We start from the raw sequence: 14,981 nt of genomic DNA on the forward strand, positions 1-14,981 counted from the left end.
CAAAAGCAATGCGCATATCAATTTAGCGAACAAAGCCAGCGTCGTGTCTCATAGTATAATTGTGTTCCGATTTCATAACATGATGCTAAAAAGGTCAGGGACATCCGTTACCGTTTAGGGGACCAACCGGGCCTGAGCACAAAGCAATCATTTTTGAGTTAAAGCAAAATAACATTTCTGTCATTTGGGATATTTTTGGTTTGGTGATGTGGTCATTTTACACTGGTATTTTTGCACCACTTTACTCTCTAAATTCTAACACAAATCTGAAAAAAAAAGTTCGTTTGACATTTATTTTACATGTGTTATGTCCAATGTAGTATATGATATTGGAAGATATTTAATGAATTGAACGTAAATGTTTGCTCAGATGTAAGCAGTATAAGTAATAAAATAATTTATGTGCAACAGTGCAGATAACTATCGTTTGTGTTCCACCTTCTTAAAGGTGAATTTTTGTTGGTCTTCTTAATATTTTAATGTAGTAAATGTTTATTTTTTAAGGGTTTAAATTGAATATGAGTGTATTTGTAGGGTTTCAGGATTGGGATGTGCGTTGTTTGTGTGGTTCCATGTGCAGTATCGGTCGGTCCACCACTTTACAAATCACTAAAATGTCTCAACAACTGTGAACGACTAAAGATATGAAGTATTGCTCAGGTGTTCATGGTTACCAAGGATAAATCCTGCTGACTCTGGTCATTGGCAGATTGCCTCTGTTAGCTTTTTATGTCTTGGCTGCTACTGGATGGATCATCAGTTAAGTTTACTGAACAGGTTCATAGTCACCAGGTGATGAATTCCAATCACGCTGATGGCTCCTGACTTTTTGTCTGGTGCCATGACTACTTCAGACTGTCAGTTTGTCCAGTGCTTCGGTGTATGATGATATACCGGCCAACTATGAATTTTAACCCAACATTTGCTAACTCGACATTGTGGTAATTAGCAAATGGCACAATGTTTACATGTTGTATGAAGACATGATAAACATTATGTTGTCACTCAGAACTGACATTAGCATTAAGCTAAAAAATGTATGGATGTATTCCGATGCTGCAAATATGTCTTCACCAATTACATTTGCAGAAAGTTATTGCCCCATTAAAATTAAATACATGCTCACTTGAGGTTCTTGTTTTAGATTGATCCATGCTGGTAATGATCTGCTGAACCTGGTTAAAGAGCAACTGACCGTCAGTGGCACTGTGAAAACTTAACAGATCTAGTTTCCTCCTCTGGAGACATGACGGAAATCCAACATGCTATCTGGCTACTATATATGTCGCTATGATAGTATTAAATAAAGACACTGGAATGCGTATTAACGCCAAAAATTCTTACAAAAAACAAAAACAAGTGAGGCACCTATAATAAGCCCTGGAATACAGAATTGGGTGAACCTGGTAAGAGACCGAGACGACAATTATATCATTACTCAGCATTATAGCTGCCATTCTATTGGCTTGGAACTTTTAACCAGGTTGTTTCACGAGAGCACCAATCTGAGAGCAGAAGTTTTGTGAGTGTACAGAATTAGTCAAACTGACGGACAGGACATTTGTATGAGCAGCAGTTCATCAGTGTGTAGTTTTGCATAAGAGCAGGCCAGATATAGATCAGAGCAAGGCTATTTGAGATAGAGGACAGGATTTTGTATTACAAAAAGCACTAGCAGTTAGCATAAAATGAAGAAGTAGTGGCCTTGAATTTAAAGCTTTTGATTAAAGATAGCAAAGTAACTCCATACACAGAACTCCTACCATGGATGCAGACTGATAGTTTGGCCTATTTTCTGTTGAATCGATGAGATAACCTGCAGGTTGTCTTTAATACCTTGACACTGATTGCAGCCGTGTTGCCCAGTGGCTATCGGCTCAAGACTGAAAGTTGTAAATTATGTAAAATAACCTCTAAATGTGCGTTCATGCGTGCTGTGCGAAAGAATAAAATGCGTAAATGTGCTTGACAGTCAAAAGAGTTTCTGACTGCAAGTAAACGCCTGAATTGACCATTTCCTGTTGTGATCTATGAATGTGTGTATGTGGATCTGGGTTCTCCACAAGTAATCAAAAGAACAGTCCCTGACCTAAATAGTCCTGCTGAATAAATGACCAAGGGCTTGACTCAGGTGTTCGTAACGCACATGCAAATGTGGTCAGTTTTCAAACCGTCTTGTTGTGCTGTTGGTTAAATCCTATTAGTTTGACCTTTAAACCCGTTCACTTCCTCCTCAGGTGTGCAGCAAGTACGAGAAGAATTTTGCTGCCCTTTGAGCATCACGTTTTACACATTTTCATTTATTTCTTGCTGAAAAATGGCACTAACTTTTCGCCCAGGGGCTTTCTGCTCATACTGTTGCAAAAGAAAAGAACACTGACTGACTGAAGCTGCCAGCATGTGAGCGTCTGCAGTCTGATTAACACAGACGGCACATATGCAATCACGCAAACACGCAGCGCATATTCATGTGCATAGCCACAGATTGCCGTAGAGCTTTAGATAACAGGATGTAGACTGAGATTTACAGATGCACTGATTATTATTCTAATATCAGTATTCATTTATTCAGATGCTTATTAACTCGCAGCAGACTGACAGTTCTTTCTCTGGATGATATGACTGTGAGCTCGATCATCACGTCGTATAACGGCTCATTTAACTCTCAGTGTGCGAGGAAACCAAAGATTTGTGTTGTTAATTACTATGAAGACGTGCTTCTAGTTTTAGTTTCCGTCAGCTGACGAAGTCTTGAACAATGTCGACGGGAAAAGAAGAAGAAAAGAGGAAAAACTGGAGCACTGTGTCAATGCGCTGAATGGAGATGATGACCCAGTGTGGCACAAGCCAAGTCAGCCGACAATCTGACCAGTTTTGGTTTTGTCATCTCTAATTATGACAGTTTGTAATATGGGTCAGTGGTAAATAGAGGTTACCACACGAGGTCCACTGACTCATCCTGCCAGATTGGTGTGTTACAATCGGCGGGGCCTCGCCGAAGCCAGCGTTATGCGTCAGATTTTGAAGTTGATGAAAGGCGTGCGTCGAATGTAATCACGCTTGTTACCGAAGTGACACAGAAATCAAGAAGTCACGAGAGAACGGCAGAAAGACTGGATTTTTCTACCGTCCTTCCTGCCATTATCACACCACGGACTGAAAAGGGGGTAAAATGACCAAATGTGACAGAGGTGGTTGTGTAGGAAGAAGCCTGGTGCTGTTGGAAGTAGAGCAAAATGGAAAATAATATAAATAATACGAACCCCTGAAATTGTTTTAGGGGTGCTGAATATGAAAAGTAAACATCCAATTTGGTGTCAGAGTCCAAATATAAGCAAGCTGAAGTTAGAAAATAGATTTTAAAATATGTGATGTATTTTCTGTGACTCACGGGATCAGAAAGGTCCAAAGTAGTCAAAAGAATTGAAAGATGTCATTTCTGAAAAACCACAGGTAGAGCCAAGCCATTCATTGCTTCATATGTCTTGACCTAGTTTGTGGTTCTGCAGGAAGCGGAGGGAAAATATTGGCCCTGCGTCACAGTCTGTGACTTTACGTCAAGGTAAAGACGACTACTGTTGTGACTCTACTAAAAAAAGCAGGCAGTGTGGTCTTACCTCAATGTTTAAGGGTTAGTTTGTCCAAGTTAGCTGTTCCTAGCAAGAGTTTGTGCTTCAACTGGGTGCATTTCATTGTGCTTATTTTTAGTTTGAGAAATTTTGAGTCTTTTTAAGAGAAGAACTAAGAAATTACGAAGAAACTGTGTCTCTAAATCTATACATTATACATTCAGCGTCAGCCATATTAATGTCGTGGTTGGAGGGATGGCAAAGTCCAACCCAATCTCCACAAAATTACATTCCTCAAAGCATCATTTTATTTTGAAACAAACACATTTTCTGTTTTATAAAGTTGTAGGAAGGGCCTCCAGTTTGAATAAGTCCATGTAGCAAGGTGAAAGGTGAGGATGGAGGCGTAAGTAGGCATGAGTCAGGACAGTAGTTTCACCTAGAAGACCAGGAGTCACATCCTGTATGGGGCCATTTTTTTTACAAAATTATGCTTTTTAGTCAGATTTGGCCACCAAAACTATATGATTAGATTTTGCGAAGGTATGCTTTGGTTGACGCTTTCACAATAATATTTGTATTGTAGAAGCTTGGTTAGGTTAAGGTACAGTGGGCGACGGGGGCAAATGACGTACAAACGAACTGCGTGTAAATGAATGCATTGTAGAAACAGAAACGTGCTGCAAAGGGAAAACGCTGCAAACATGGAAACACGCTGCACATCCAGTCACACAGTGGAAGTGCCCCAGGCCTCTAGGGGCAGTAGTGAGCTTTTGACCTGAGAGGCAGACAATGGCGAGCGAGACAAGTAACATTAGTTGAGCGAAAAGCTGTATGAAAAGGTTTGTATTCTCTCGTCTCCATGGATAAATATAAATCGCAGCGAGAACACAGGGGGACAGTAGTAAAACACCACTTCAGCACCCATATAATCACAATGACTGAAAAGCTAAAGACCTAAAATCTGCCCCAGAAGCCTGTGGCACTTCCGTTGTGTGACTGGATATGCAGCATTTTCCTTTTGCTGCGCATTTCTGTTTATGCAACGCATGTATATGCAGCTCGTTTGTGTATATGCACGTCATTTGCCCCCGTCGGCCACCGTATTAAGGCGCCAAAAGTAGCAACTTAAACGTTCCTAAGCAAACATGATCTGGGTTAAAACACGACCCACTATATATTTGAAGCTTCTACTCCATTTTCTGGGTTACCGCCTCATCTTACGTACGATTGGTTGGTTGAACAGGAGTGATAGTAAAGCAGTAACATAGATGGCAAAGATACGTTGATTTGAAATACATCAGAAACTTAATCCAACAGAAGTTATATATTTTTTCCCAAAACATAACTAACAATGCACTTTAGTTGTGTGGAACTATCGCTTTGTGGGGATACATAATTGCAGTCTGCAGTTTGGACTATTTTTTTTTGTTTGTTTTCCATTAAAGTCTCTAAGCTAACTCATGGTTCCCCAGAGGGTGAATCTCATTAACGCTGGTGATCCTGCCAAACTATTTATCTGGCACCACTCGCAGATCACAAAACTTTTCTCAAACTGTCTACTTTTTCTCTGAAGGTCTGCTCTTCCAAAGCACAATTCCGTATCACCTAAAGCCTGCATTAAGTATTAACTTAACTTATGAGTTCTGTTATTGAGCCACAGCAAGAAATTCAGACTTGAAATAACTCAGAAAAATATCAATTTTGATGCTCTTGCCTCAAAAAAGTCCCGAAACGAGCTTTTACCTGGTCATTTTTCTCTGCACCCCGGTGCCTCCGATGCTGCCTGTGTAAGTAGGTCAGGGTGAACAATTTTATAAGCCTCATCAGCAAGTCATGTTCAGCTCGGCCACTATGTGTTGTTGTTCAGATTGATACGATTAAGCTTTTTTTTCTTTGTCCTAATGACAAAGTTGGCAAACTGCAACAAGTGCGGCGGAGGGAAATTAAACCAATTATGTCACGTGTTTACGAATACACAAATGACAGTGCAGAACTCACACATGTCGCGTAAATTGATGAAAGCCTGCTGCATGTGTCTGGCTTTTTGTAATTCACACGAGACACGCGCGACACACGAGAGGCTTGTTAGTGCAGCACTTTTACTTAATTATGCCCCTTGCATTATCTCCATCACGCAAGTCTGTCGATGTTTCAGTACACAGGTGTGCCAACGCGTTTTGTTTTTTTTTCTTGATGAAACAAATCTGTGTCAGTGTGCCACTTTCTGATCAGTTATATGTAGGTCAGTGTGTCTCCGCGTGTTTATTTTTGCCACAAGGCTGAACTACGGCGTGACACATGTTGAAATCTTATCTTTTCGAAGGGCATTCATTTTCTTTGAATCAATACAGTGTCGTTTTACATGTGCCTTCATGCCTTCATTTATCGCTTACTACATCAGCAAACAATCGCTTGTTGGAAAACCCTGGTTTTCTTCTTCTTTCTGCTTCCGTGACACTCAGGAAGCTACTTATTTGCTTTAGCACAGCTGTTGGAGACACATCCGATTGACATTTGCTTTTAATTTAGATGCAGATATTATTTTTTATATTTGTTGCCCTTCTCATGTAGTCCTCTGCCTCTCTTGGACTCTTTCACTACGAATTTAATATCTTTTAGAAAAGTGTGAACCGACCTCAAGTGGGAATTCAGTTGAGGAATTGTTTGCATATTCAGTGCATATTGTTCATGTAAGCCACTCTTTGTCAGTCTCACTGTTTTCTTTCTCTCCTGTTCTGTCTTCAGTGGTGCCAGTCCTGTTGGTCTCGTCCTGACTGCTATAGTAGCCGTGGCTTACAAGGTGGCAATAAGATTTGAGGGGTAAGTCTTTCTCTGTCTCAGTCCCTGTTCACATTTGTCATTAAAAAGTGTTGGTTAATCATGTTTATGGGTTATTTGAAAGCAAAATATGGCAGAAATATTAGTTCACAACAAATTATCCCCAATAAAACGAGATTAAAATCTAAAAAGTACATTTCAGAATAAAATGAATTTCATTTTCGTTCACAAATAAAAACTAAATGGTAATGTGGAAGATGGACAAATTGGTCAAATGAACTACTGTTTCAGTGCAAAGTCTGATTTAACAACCTGCATGCATCTGCAGTCACACAGCCCTGCACCTGATTAATAAGTTGGTATTCCAGATATGTCTGTTAATAATGATTGATGAATTACGGATTTTTGGAAGACATGGAGGACTTTCCTAGAATCAGTAACAAAAACAAATGAGACAAAGTACAACAACACAACCTGCACGTGAGCATTTCCAAATGCAATCAAGTGCTACAGATATGGATTTATTATTAACTTTACTCTCAGAAGGCTTTTGTGCTGCTAACAGAGGGACTGCGTAATATCCAGGAAGGACATGAGCATAGTAGGTGTAGTAATGATAATGCTAAGTGAGCAGGAACAACAGAGAATGAGTGGCTCTGTTCAAACAGGAAGGGTTTGGAAATGATAACTGGATTTACTGAGGGGAGAATGTATGTTGCTGCATGGCTGTCAGGCACAGGGACGTGCACAGTGTGCATTTGAAGAAGTAAACAGTGCTGTTTCCACTTAGGCAACACTTAGTGACCAAAACAAAAAACATGCAGCTATAGCATTAAAATACTAAGAACACTTAAGGAATACTGGATAACAAAAATTAGGCTCTAAGTCACAGGCAAAAAACTAGTTTTAAATGTTAGTTTTTGTTGACCACATCTAAACTAAATGTGAACTACATTTTTGTCAAAATATTAACGCTAAATCAAAATCAGTTTGCAGAGTTAACACTCGTCATGGATGTAAATCATACCATATAAACTGTAGTTTGAATGCAAAGTTCTGTCTGACCAACTGTCAATTTGAACCACTTAGATTTTCAGTTTGAGTAGACTCCAAATCTATAATCCAAAAACAACAGAGGACCTAAGATCGATCCCTGTGGAACTCCAAATTTTGCATCTTTGTAACCTGGCAGGTAACCCATCACCTACTGTATGTTCAGCGAGGTCCAAATGATAATCAACCCGACTAGATGCTCGATACGTTTCCATTCCACTGCAATAGATTTCGGGCCTGTGTGTCCATGTACCTTAGGCTTAGGTTATATCTGACTGTTCAAGTGTTTCATCTCATAATAAAATTTGGATTTGTTTTGATACATTTTAACAGTATACAGTATGTTTCTCCCCATCTGTGAAATCATAAATGTGATTGGAGACCCATCTTGCTTTACTCAGCTTACATGTAAATAAGCATAAGAATAGGCTCACACAGTGGTGACAATGCACCTGAAGGTGTTTGGTAACTGTCAAAAATGCCAGAAGAGAAGACTTCTGCATGTTATCAACTAGTTACAACATAAAAAAGTTGGCATTAACACGCCAACATGAGTGAACAAAGAGTAAGACAGAAGTTTTGTGAACTTTATGGGCTCTCACTCCTTTCAACTAATTCAGGTATTACCTAACCTTGAGTTCTATTGTAATCACATAATTGCAGAGTGACAGCTCATCCACTTATCATACTTTCGGTGGTCCTCATGAAACGGCAGCATGCAGTTAATCAACGCAACTAAAAGGGTACATGTTGCTCAACTATAAGTAAGCTTTTTGTCAGACTAATGGAGCTTTCAGACACAATGCAATATGCACTTTGCTCACCTCATTACTGTAATTAAGATACTTGAACAGCTCTTTAAAGCCATTAATTGGCAGCACATAGGAAATGTAAGCTAGGTTTACATGTAATGCCTACCTACAACAAGCTACCTGACTGGTAAAACACACCCGACATGTGTACTTGGATGGAAACCTGTTTACAAGATAGGGCTTTCCTCACAAGGTCTCAATACAAACAAATACAAACTTGAAATTCAGCCACACAATATCAGCTTTTCTTCCATTTTACATTCCGTACCTGGCTGGATGCCTTCGATTCTGTTGGCCCCCGAGGGCATTCATTGCAGCGTGCAGCAGGCAAAGTTCAGCTAATTTGTGTGTGCGCGCTTTGCTTGATGCATCGACAGACCGCGTGTTTCAGACGCGTCAACACGTTTCGTCTGAGAGCTCGTTACGGGTCACACACCCACGCACAATCACACACAAGTCCACTTGGCTCGCACAATGAAACACCACTCTGATCTCTGAGCCTGTGTTTTCTCCCAGACGTCATCTGCATTAATATAGAACAGCATTCATTAGTCCTGCATAAAGCCCCTTCAGTTAGATGGCCAAGAGAGACCAATTTACCAAGCTGGGCGTCGGGTTTTTTTTGGGGGGGGTTGTTTTTTTTTTTTTTCACACAATGAAAGCTCCCCTGGTCAGCCCTTTCTCCCTCGCTTCTTGTAATTCTCGCCGGTTTCAAGGCACGGCCTCAAACACTGTTACGAGCGACCTACTTCTGGACATCTGTCCTCGCAGACACACGCATGTGGAACTACACAGAAATACACCAGCATGCTGCTACTACATAATCCAGTCACAAATGAGGCAGAGCATAAGCAGCTGCTATGAGCACTTACTCATCAAGCCTATTGTGTGTGTTTGTTTGAGTGTGATGCTTTCTCTTCTCCAGAGCAGGTGTAGAGGTGTTTGTTTGAATGTACTTGTGTTAACTGTCTTTTGCAGTGCATGTGTGGGTAACCTGTCGCATAGCAGTATAGCAGCGACTGACAAGTTGCACAGATGTCCACGTTACACTATTAAGAACCCAGAATTAGAGCAAACAAGAAAAAACAGACAAAGGCAAATGGTTAAAAGTATGATTAAGTGGCAACATGACTAACGTTATCACAGACAGACACCAGGAACACTCCGTCCAATGGAAAATGATCCAAATACCAGCCGGCAGACGACTTTTCATGAGCCTCTTTTGTTGTTTTCCTTCCTCACCGAGCTCTTTAAGGCTAGTTTAGTTGTTTTGTATTCACATATTTTCACCTGTATTTCTGCTGCTACATAAACCGGAAAAGATTCAACCTGCAGTGTCCTCGTATTCCCAATCGGCAAAACGGAAAAATGAAAAGTTATAGTTGGAAAGGAAGAGGGATGTTGCCAGTATCTGAGGGATACTTTTCTAAAAATGTCACACGCTAACACACGCTGTGCATGAGAGCGCAGGTGTGCATGTCGCTGCTGCAATTTCCCCGCAGCGCTGATCTGCTGTTGTGTCATTTAGCCCAAACCTGTGAACTGAAGGAGTGGCAGGTGCCAGATTTTACCACACACCGCGACCGGGGGGAGGATATTCATGATGCTATATTTGTCTTTTGCCTCTGGCGTAGACTCCGAATGATCTCATTTAGTTAAACAGCGCATGGAGAGCGAAGCGTCCGGTGGGACATTAGCTCCCACGGTGATTGAAATGGGTAAATCCACCAACGGGATGCGAGCGAGCTGCTGCTTTTTCAGCTCCCCCCCCCGTTGTACAAAAGTGAGGTGCGGTGGTGAAAGCTGACTCGGCTGGAAACAGACCTGCCTTTGACCTTTTTTTTTGAGGACTGATCTGCTCTCTTTCCCTCTTATTTATTTCATTACATTTTGTTTCAGCTCAGCTCAGCTCAAGTTCTGGTTTGTGTCTCACCAACAAAACCAGAGAGTTGTGTTTATGTTCACACTGGAGTTCCTGTGCAGAGTCTTATCCAGGCATTAATAATATTTGGGATGTCAAATCTGCTGACATTAAACAGGTACTTTTTCTTTCTGTCCTGAGGTGACAGACTAACAGCAAACACCAGAATCTGACCTTCACTTGTAGATTTCATAACCACGTTTTTTAAAATTAATTATTTATTTTAATTCCCTTTATTATTTGATTGTTAATATCAGATTTGCAATTTAACTTGCAACATGGCGTCCATAATATTTTCTATAATTGCAGTTGTTTGCACATGCTCAGTACATCATTCATTTTATTTTCAACACTCCTGTGGCTGAGTAGCATCGAGCAGGTCCTATCTAGCGACTGAATTAGAAGTAGAATAGTTCGGTAACAACTTTTAGATGAGTTTAGGTGTGTGGATGTATTTTAGGAACTGGACAGTGGACTCAAAATTGGCACCCAATGATTTCACTTTAAAATGGCGTAGAGCAAGTAAACATGAAGGTATTGTCAGAGCTAAACAGCCGAGCAGCTGTGACAGTGGAGCTTAGTTAGTGTAGAAAATAACCACACATGTATCAGTAAGTTTGAAGATCCTGAGAAAAATTCTTCACTAGATGAACCCAACAAGATTTTGTTCTCAGCTACACCTGCTCAGATTTTTCATTGCGCACATGAATGAATCCTATTCAGTGAATCGCAAACTAAGAAACCCTTTCTGCTCACAATTTTTTTTGTTGCAGATGCTCCAGCGGATATTGTGCTTAACACATTCACACATCCGTATCAAATACTGTGAAGTGGAGGAGAAAATTTGTGAAACAGCGTGTGAATTCATGCGCTGGGAGCTGTACACCTGTGCAATATTTTCTCACCTACGCAAGTTTCTTTTGGATTTTCTTGGAGCACAAACACAAGTCAACAACTACAGCTGCTTGGATATGACTCTCAAAGGCTATTTTTTTAAGATATGCACAGTCTCATCTGGGCAGCATGTATCTCTGTGAGATGTGGAGTTAAAGAGACTCTGAAAATGTTTGGCTCTCACCCACTTATATACTTGTAGACTCTTGGTTGTAGTTTAAATATTTGTGCTGGTCAGCTTTGTTAGTAATCAATGTCATTTTCCACTGCAGGAGTTGGAGCTCTGTTTTAGGGATGTGTCTTTTACCGTCTAACGAGAGACGGCTAGATGACTGGCTAATGTAACAGTGTAATTTAAAGGCTACCATTAGCTTAGTGCTTGGTTAACCTGCAGGTACTACTAAAAATGTTGATTAGCAGTGTAGCTGAGCAGCATGCAGGGGACAAAACTTCTGCAAGAGTGACCTCTTATCATATCCATGGCAACGTTGTATTTGCAAAATTTCTTCCTCTGCACCTGCTTGGCTAACCTATGGCTTAAAAGTTGAAAATATGCCAGTTCTTCCGCCTCCTGTGCACCTTTCAAACTCGTCTTGTGATCCAGCCGTCAACCTGTCGATGGAGCAAAAACATGCTCTAATTCCTGTTGTGTTCTTGGACTCCAGTCAAATATTTTTTTTCCTCCCACCTATCAGGGCTGTTATTTTTCCCAGATTCCTTCAATTACACTCCAGGAGCAAAGCTGCAGCTACAGATGTTAGCCTGATACTTGGGATCAAGTGGTGAAAAACTGTTCATGCCTGACAGATTGGAGGAACACGTGGAGAGACGAGGCATCTTCCTGTCGCACACTCACACATTTCAGCTCCCTCACGGTTCAACGCACAAAACGAGCTCCTGGCACGGAGTGGTACGACGCTCGAGTCTCTCATTTATTGTCCCATTACATGTTTGTTCTTCTGTGTTTACAGACCATTCACCGAACAGATCTATCAGGAGAGGAGTCAGCGACGCAAGCATGAATAATTGCCTCCCTCCCAGGCACTTCTTCCCTCCTCTCGGCTGGTGCTGAGGGATTCCCATCCTGTCATGTGGACAGACACACCGAGCAGCATTCTGGGTCATTAATCGACCTCCAGCGTGGATACAAAGGAAACGTTCACACTGCTAATTTAGCCTATATGAGTGGACATGTGGCCATTTTCCTAATGTACTTTAATTCTGGACCACGTGACTGTGAATACTGAGAATGTCAAGTACAAGGAATACACTGATGTATCTGGAGATGAGAATATTGATACCACAAAGAGAAATTTCACTCGTACTACACATGAAAATCTATTTATAAGTTTTGGATATTCCCACTGCACATGTGAAAAATGTTCCATCCCTTTGTGGTTCTATGTCTGTGCTTGAGGCTAGAAGCTCGAGGCTACATCAGCCGCTATCAACTTTACAGAAAACCTTTTATGCATGACATAAAAAAGTCAATATCTCTGGTTCTTCTGCAATTGATTCTGCATTATATAGGTGTCATAAAAAAACAGGGAAGTCTTTCTTTAAGTATGGAGCTAGAGCTAGAAGGTAATTAGCCTAGCGTAGCATAAAGGCTTGAATCAGGTGGAAATAGCTCATTTGACTGATGTACCAACAACTGTAAAGCTCACTAAGATTTGTTTTATCACCATATAAATGGTTATATGCCAACATAGATGCTGTACAGATGTAAGTAGAAATGTCAGAATAGGCTGTTTCTTAGTCTTTATGCTAAGCTAGGATAACTATCTCACTGCTCCAGCTCCATAGTCCACACACAGACATGACAGTGCTATCAATCTTCTCATCGAACTCTCTGCAAGAAAACCAGTACTTGTGTTGCTAAACATGTTGAGCTGTTCTTCAAGAGGTACGCCAGGCTACATTTCTACTGTATGTACAGTAAAAACACAGAGCAAATCAACGAGAGAGAACAGGAACCCATAAAACCTTATCTGAGATCTATCTTACTGCAAATTTATGTCAGGAATTGCAGAGAAATGTTGCCACAGGTGAAAGTTAAAGGTATACAACCCAGTCCCAACTGGTTTCAAAGGCTACATCCACACTAATACTGCATTTTTGTTTCAGAAATAATCTCCACACATATTAACACACCTCAAAAACCAGATTACATGACCGTTTACGTAGACATGCAGGTATAAACATGAAGCAGTGGTTCCATTGTTGGGTTCTAGTAAACACTACAGAGGAAGAACAGCACCGGCATGAAGTACAACCAGATATTTCCTTGACTTCACAACAGCTGCCAGCATAGACAACAAGGCCTGTAGCCTAATTTTTTTTATCTATGTTGAATTAACTACTGATAGTCAATAGTTATGGCTGCATGCTAAACTGCATACCATTTCTTTTTTTTTTTAGTACAGCAGCTCTTGCAAAGTACGTACGCATGCAACTGGGACATATGGCTTTATCATAATATTGCACCTTAAACTCTGACCATCTTGCTCTTGTATACATCAGTAGGTTTTGCAAAATGTGTGGTCATCTGTTCTGTCAGTGTGGGCTCGGCAGCTCAAGATGGTTTATACTCACGCAAGATTCCCTGAAAGATGGTTTCTATACTTCAAAATCCAATCAGATACAGTAGGGTGTGATATTTTTGGCTCACTATATTTGACAAATTATGTTTTGGGACACACTAAATCTTTTTTTCTGGCATACTATGTAGTACTCTACAATGGGTGTTGGAATGCACCCTTCGTCTTGGTTTTTCTCTGCAAAATGCGAATTGATAAAAGCGTGACAATCAAGGAATGAGCTTAGTGACAGTCAGGCCCCTCAGCAAAGCAAACATGGTTGTCTGCATCATTGTTTTTCAGATTTTTCCATTTCGGCTCCTCCGGATTAAAACAAAATCCTGGAATTTTCAAATTGAAATGAGCTACATTTTCAAAAGTCTCCATTTTAGGGGTTCTAAAACATGGGAGTTGTGGACTCTGGGCACCAGATGTACCAGAAGTTATGTGCTTTAAAATGAAAACATATTGGTGTGGATGTAGCCTTAATGATGCAACAGTCACGTAAAGCATTAAAGGAATAAAGATACAGCGTTTTTGCTCACCTGTTTTTAGGAATTGAACATACTAGGAAACACACTAGTATAAACAAGCCCATTCAGAGAGCTCTGTTCCATTTAGATGTACCAATAAGTCAGGATAGTGAGCCAGCATGCACAAAACAAAAGCCTCAGAATCGATGCACCTGAATAGAATATTTTCGTAATTAATGTTAATGATTACAGCGATTTGATATGTCAGACTATCTACTGTGAAAAAGTCCTGTTATATTCATGACCTATTGACGTCAATAGCTTTCCAAATGTATTGTTCCAAATCAGTGTTTTCTCTTTGCCATTTGCATTACTGCATTCTGACCTGTAGGAACTGATGGTTCTTGATGTAAAATGCGATATAGATATATTCATTTTGTGATATCAGCCAAGACTGGAAGCACATGAAGACCAACAGCAGATTTCACAAAGCATGTCTAACTTGTTTACCACTGCTGCAAGTTATTGATTAATCTGAGTGGTCTGACTTTCTATAAAGTGAAATCTTTGTGGACCAAATTGTGTTTATCAAAGCAGAAAGTAAATTTAAAAGTTGATTCCTCAGGGCAGCAAATGTATTTACACTGAATTATAGTTTTGGATCATATTCTGTGAATCTAACACAAGTCTAAGATAATATTCAACACTGTCAGAGTTTGAGTGATTTTATACACCTTTTTCTTTTTTTAAATATTTGATAATAAATCATTTTAAACATCAGAGGAGCTCTACCAGTAATGGCCTGATAATGTGCTTTTTGTTTATGGGATATCTTTATGTAATAAAAGAGTGAGTCAGAGTGTGAAACACAGGTCTCTTTGTGTCTTAAGAAATCAGGA

At 40.2% G+C, this 14,981-nt stretch overlaps 1 protein-coding gene across 1 annotated transcript in view; it reads left to right on the top strand.

The window, feature by feature from the left end:
* Positions 1-13,538, top strand: part of pemt (phosphatidylethanolamine N-methyltransferase) — a 95,977-nt gene extending 82,439 nt beyond the window's left edge. The window contains exons 6-7 of the mRNA XM_008295130.1: positions 6,318-6,392; positions 12,002-13,538. Coding sequence (XP_008293352.1) covers positions 6,318-6,392; positions 12,002-12,056 — 130 coding nt within the window. The 3' untranslated portion in view covers positions 12,057-13,538. The remainder of the gene's footprint in view (positions 1-6,317; positions 6,393-12,001) is intronic.
* The last annotated feature ends 1,443 nt before the right edge of the window (positions 13,539-14,981 follow it).

This window comes from Stegastes partitus, unplaced genomic scaffold, assembly GCF_000690725.1.
Source record: "Stegastes partitus isolate 25-593 unplaced genomic scaffold, Stegastes_partitus-1.0.2 Scaffold1022, whole genome shotgun sequence".
NCBI lineage: Eukaryota > Metazoa > Chordata > Actinopteri > Pomacentridae > Stegastes > Stegastes partitus.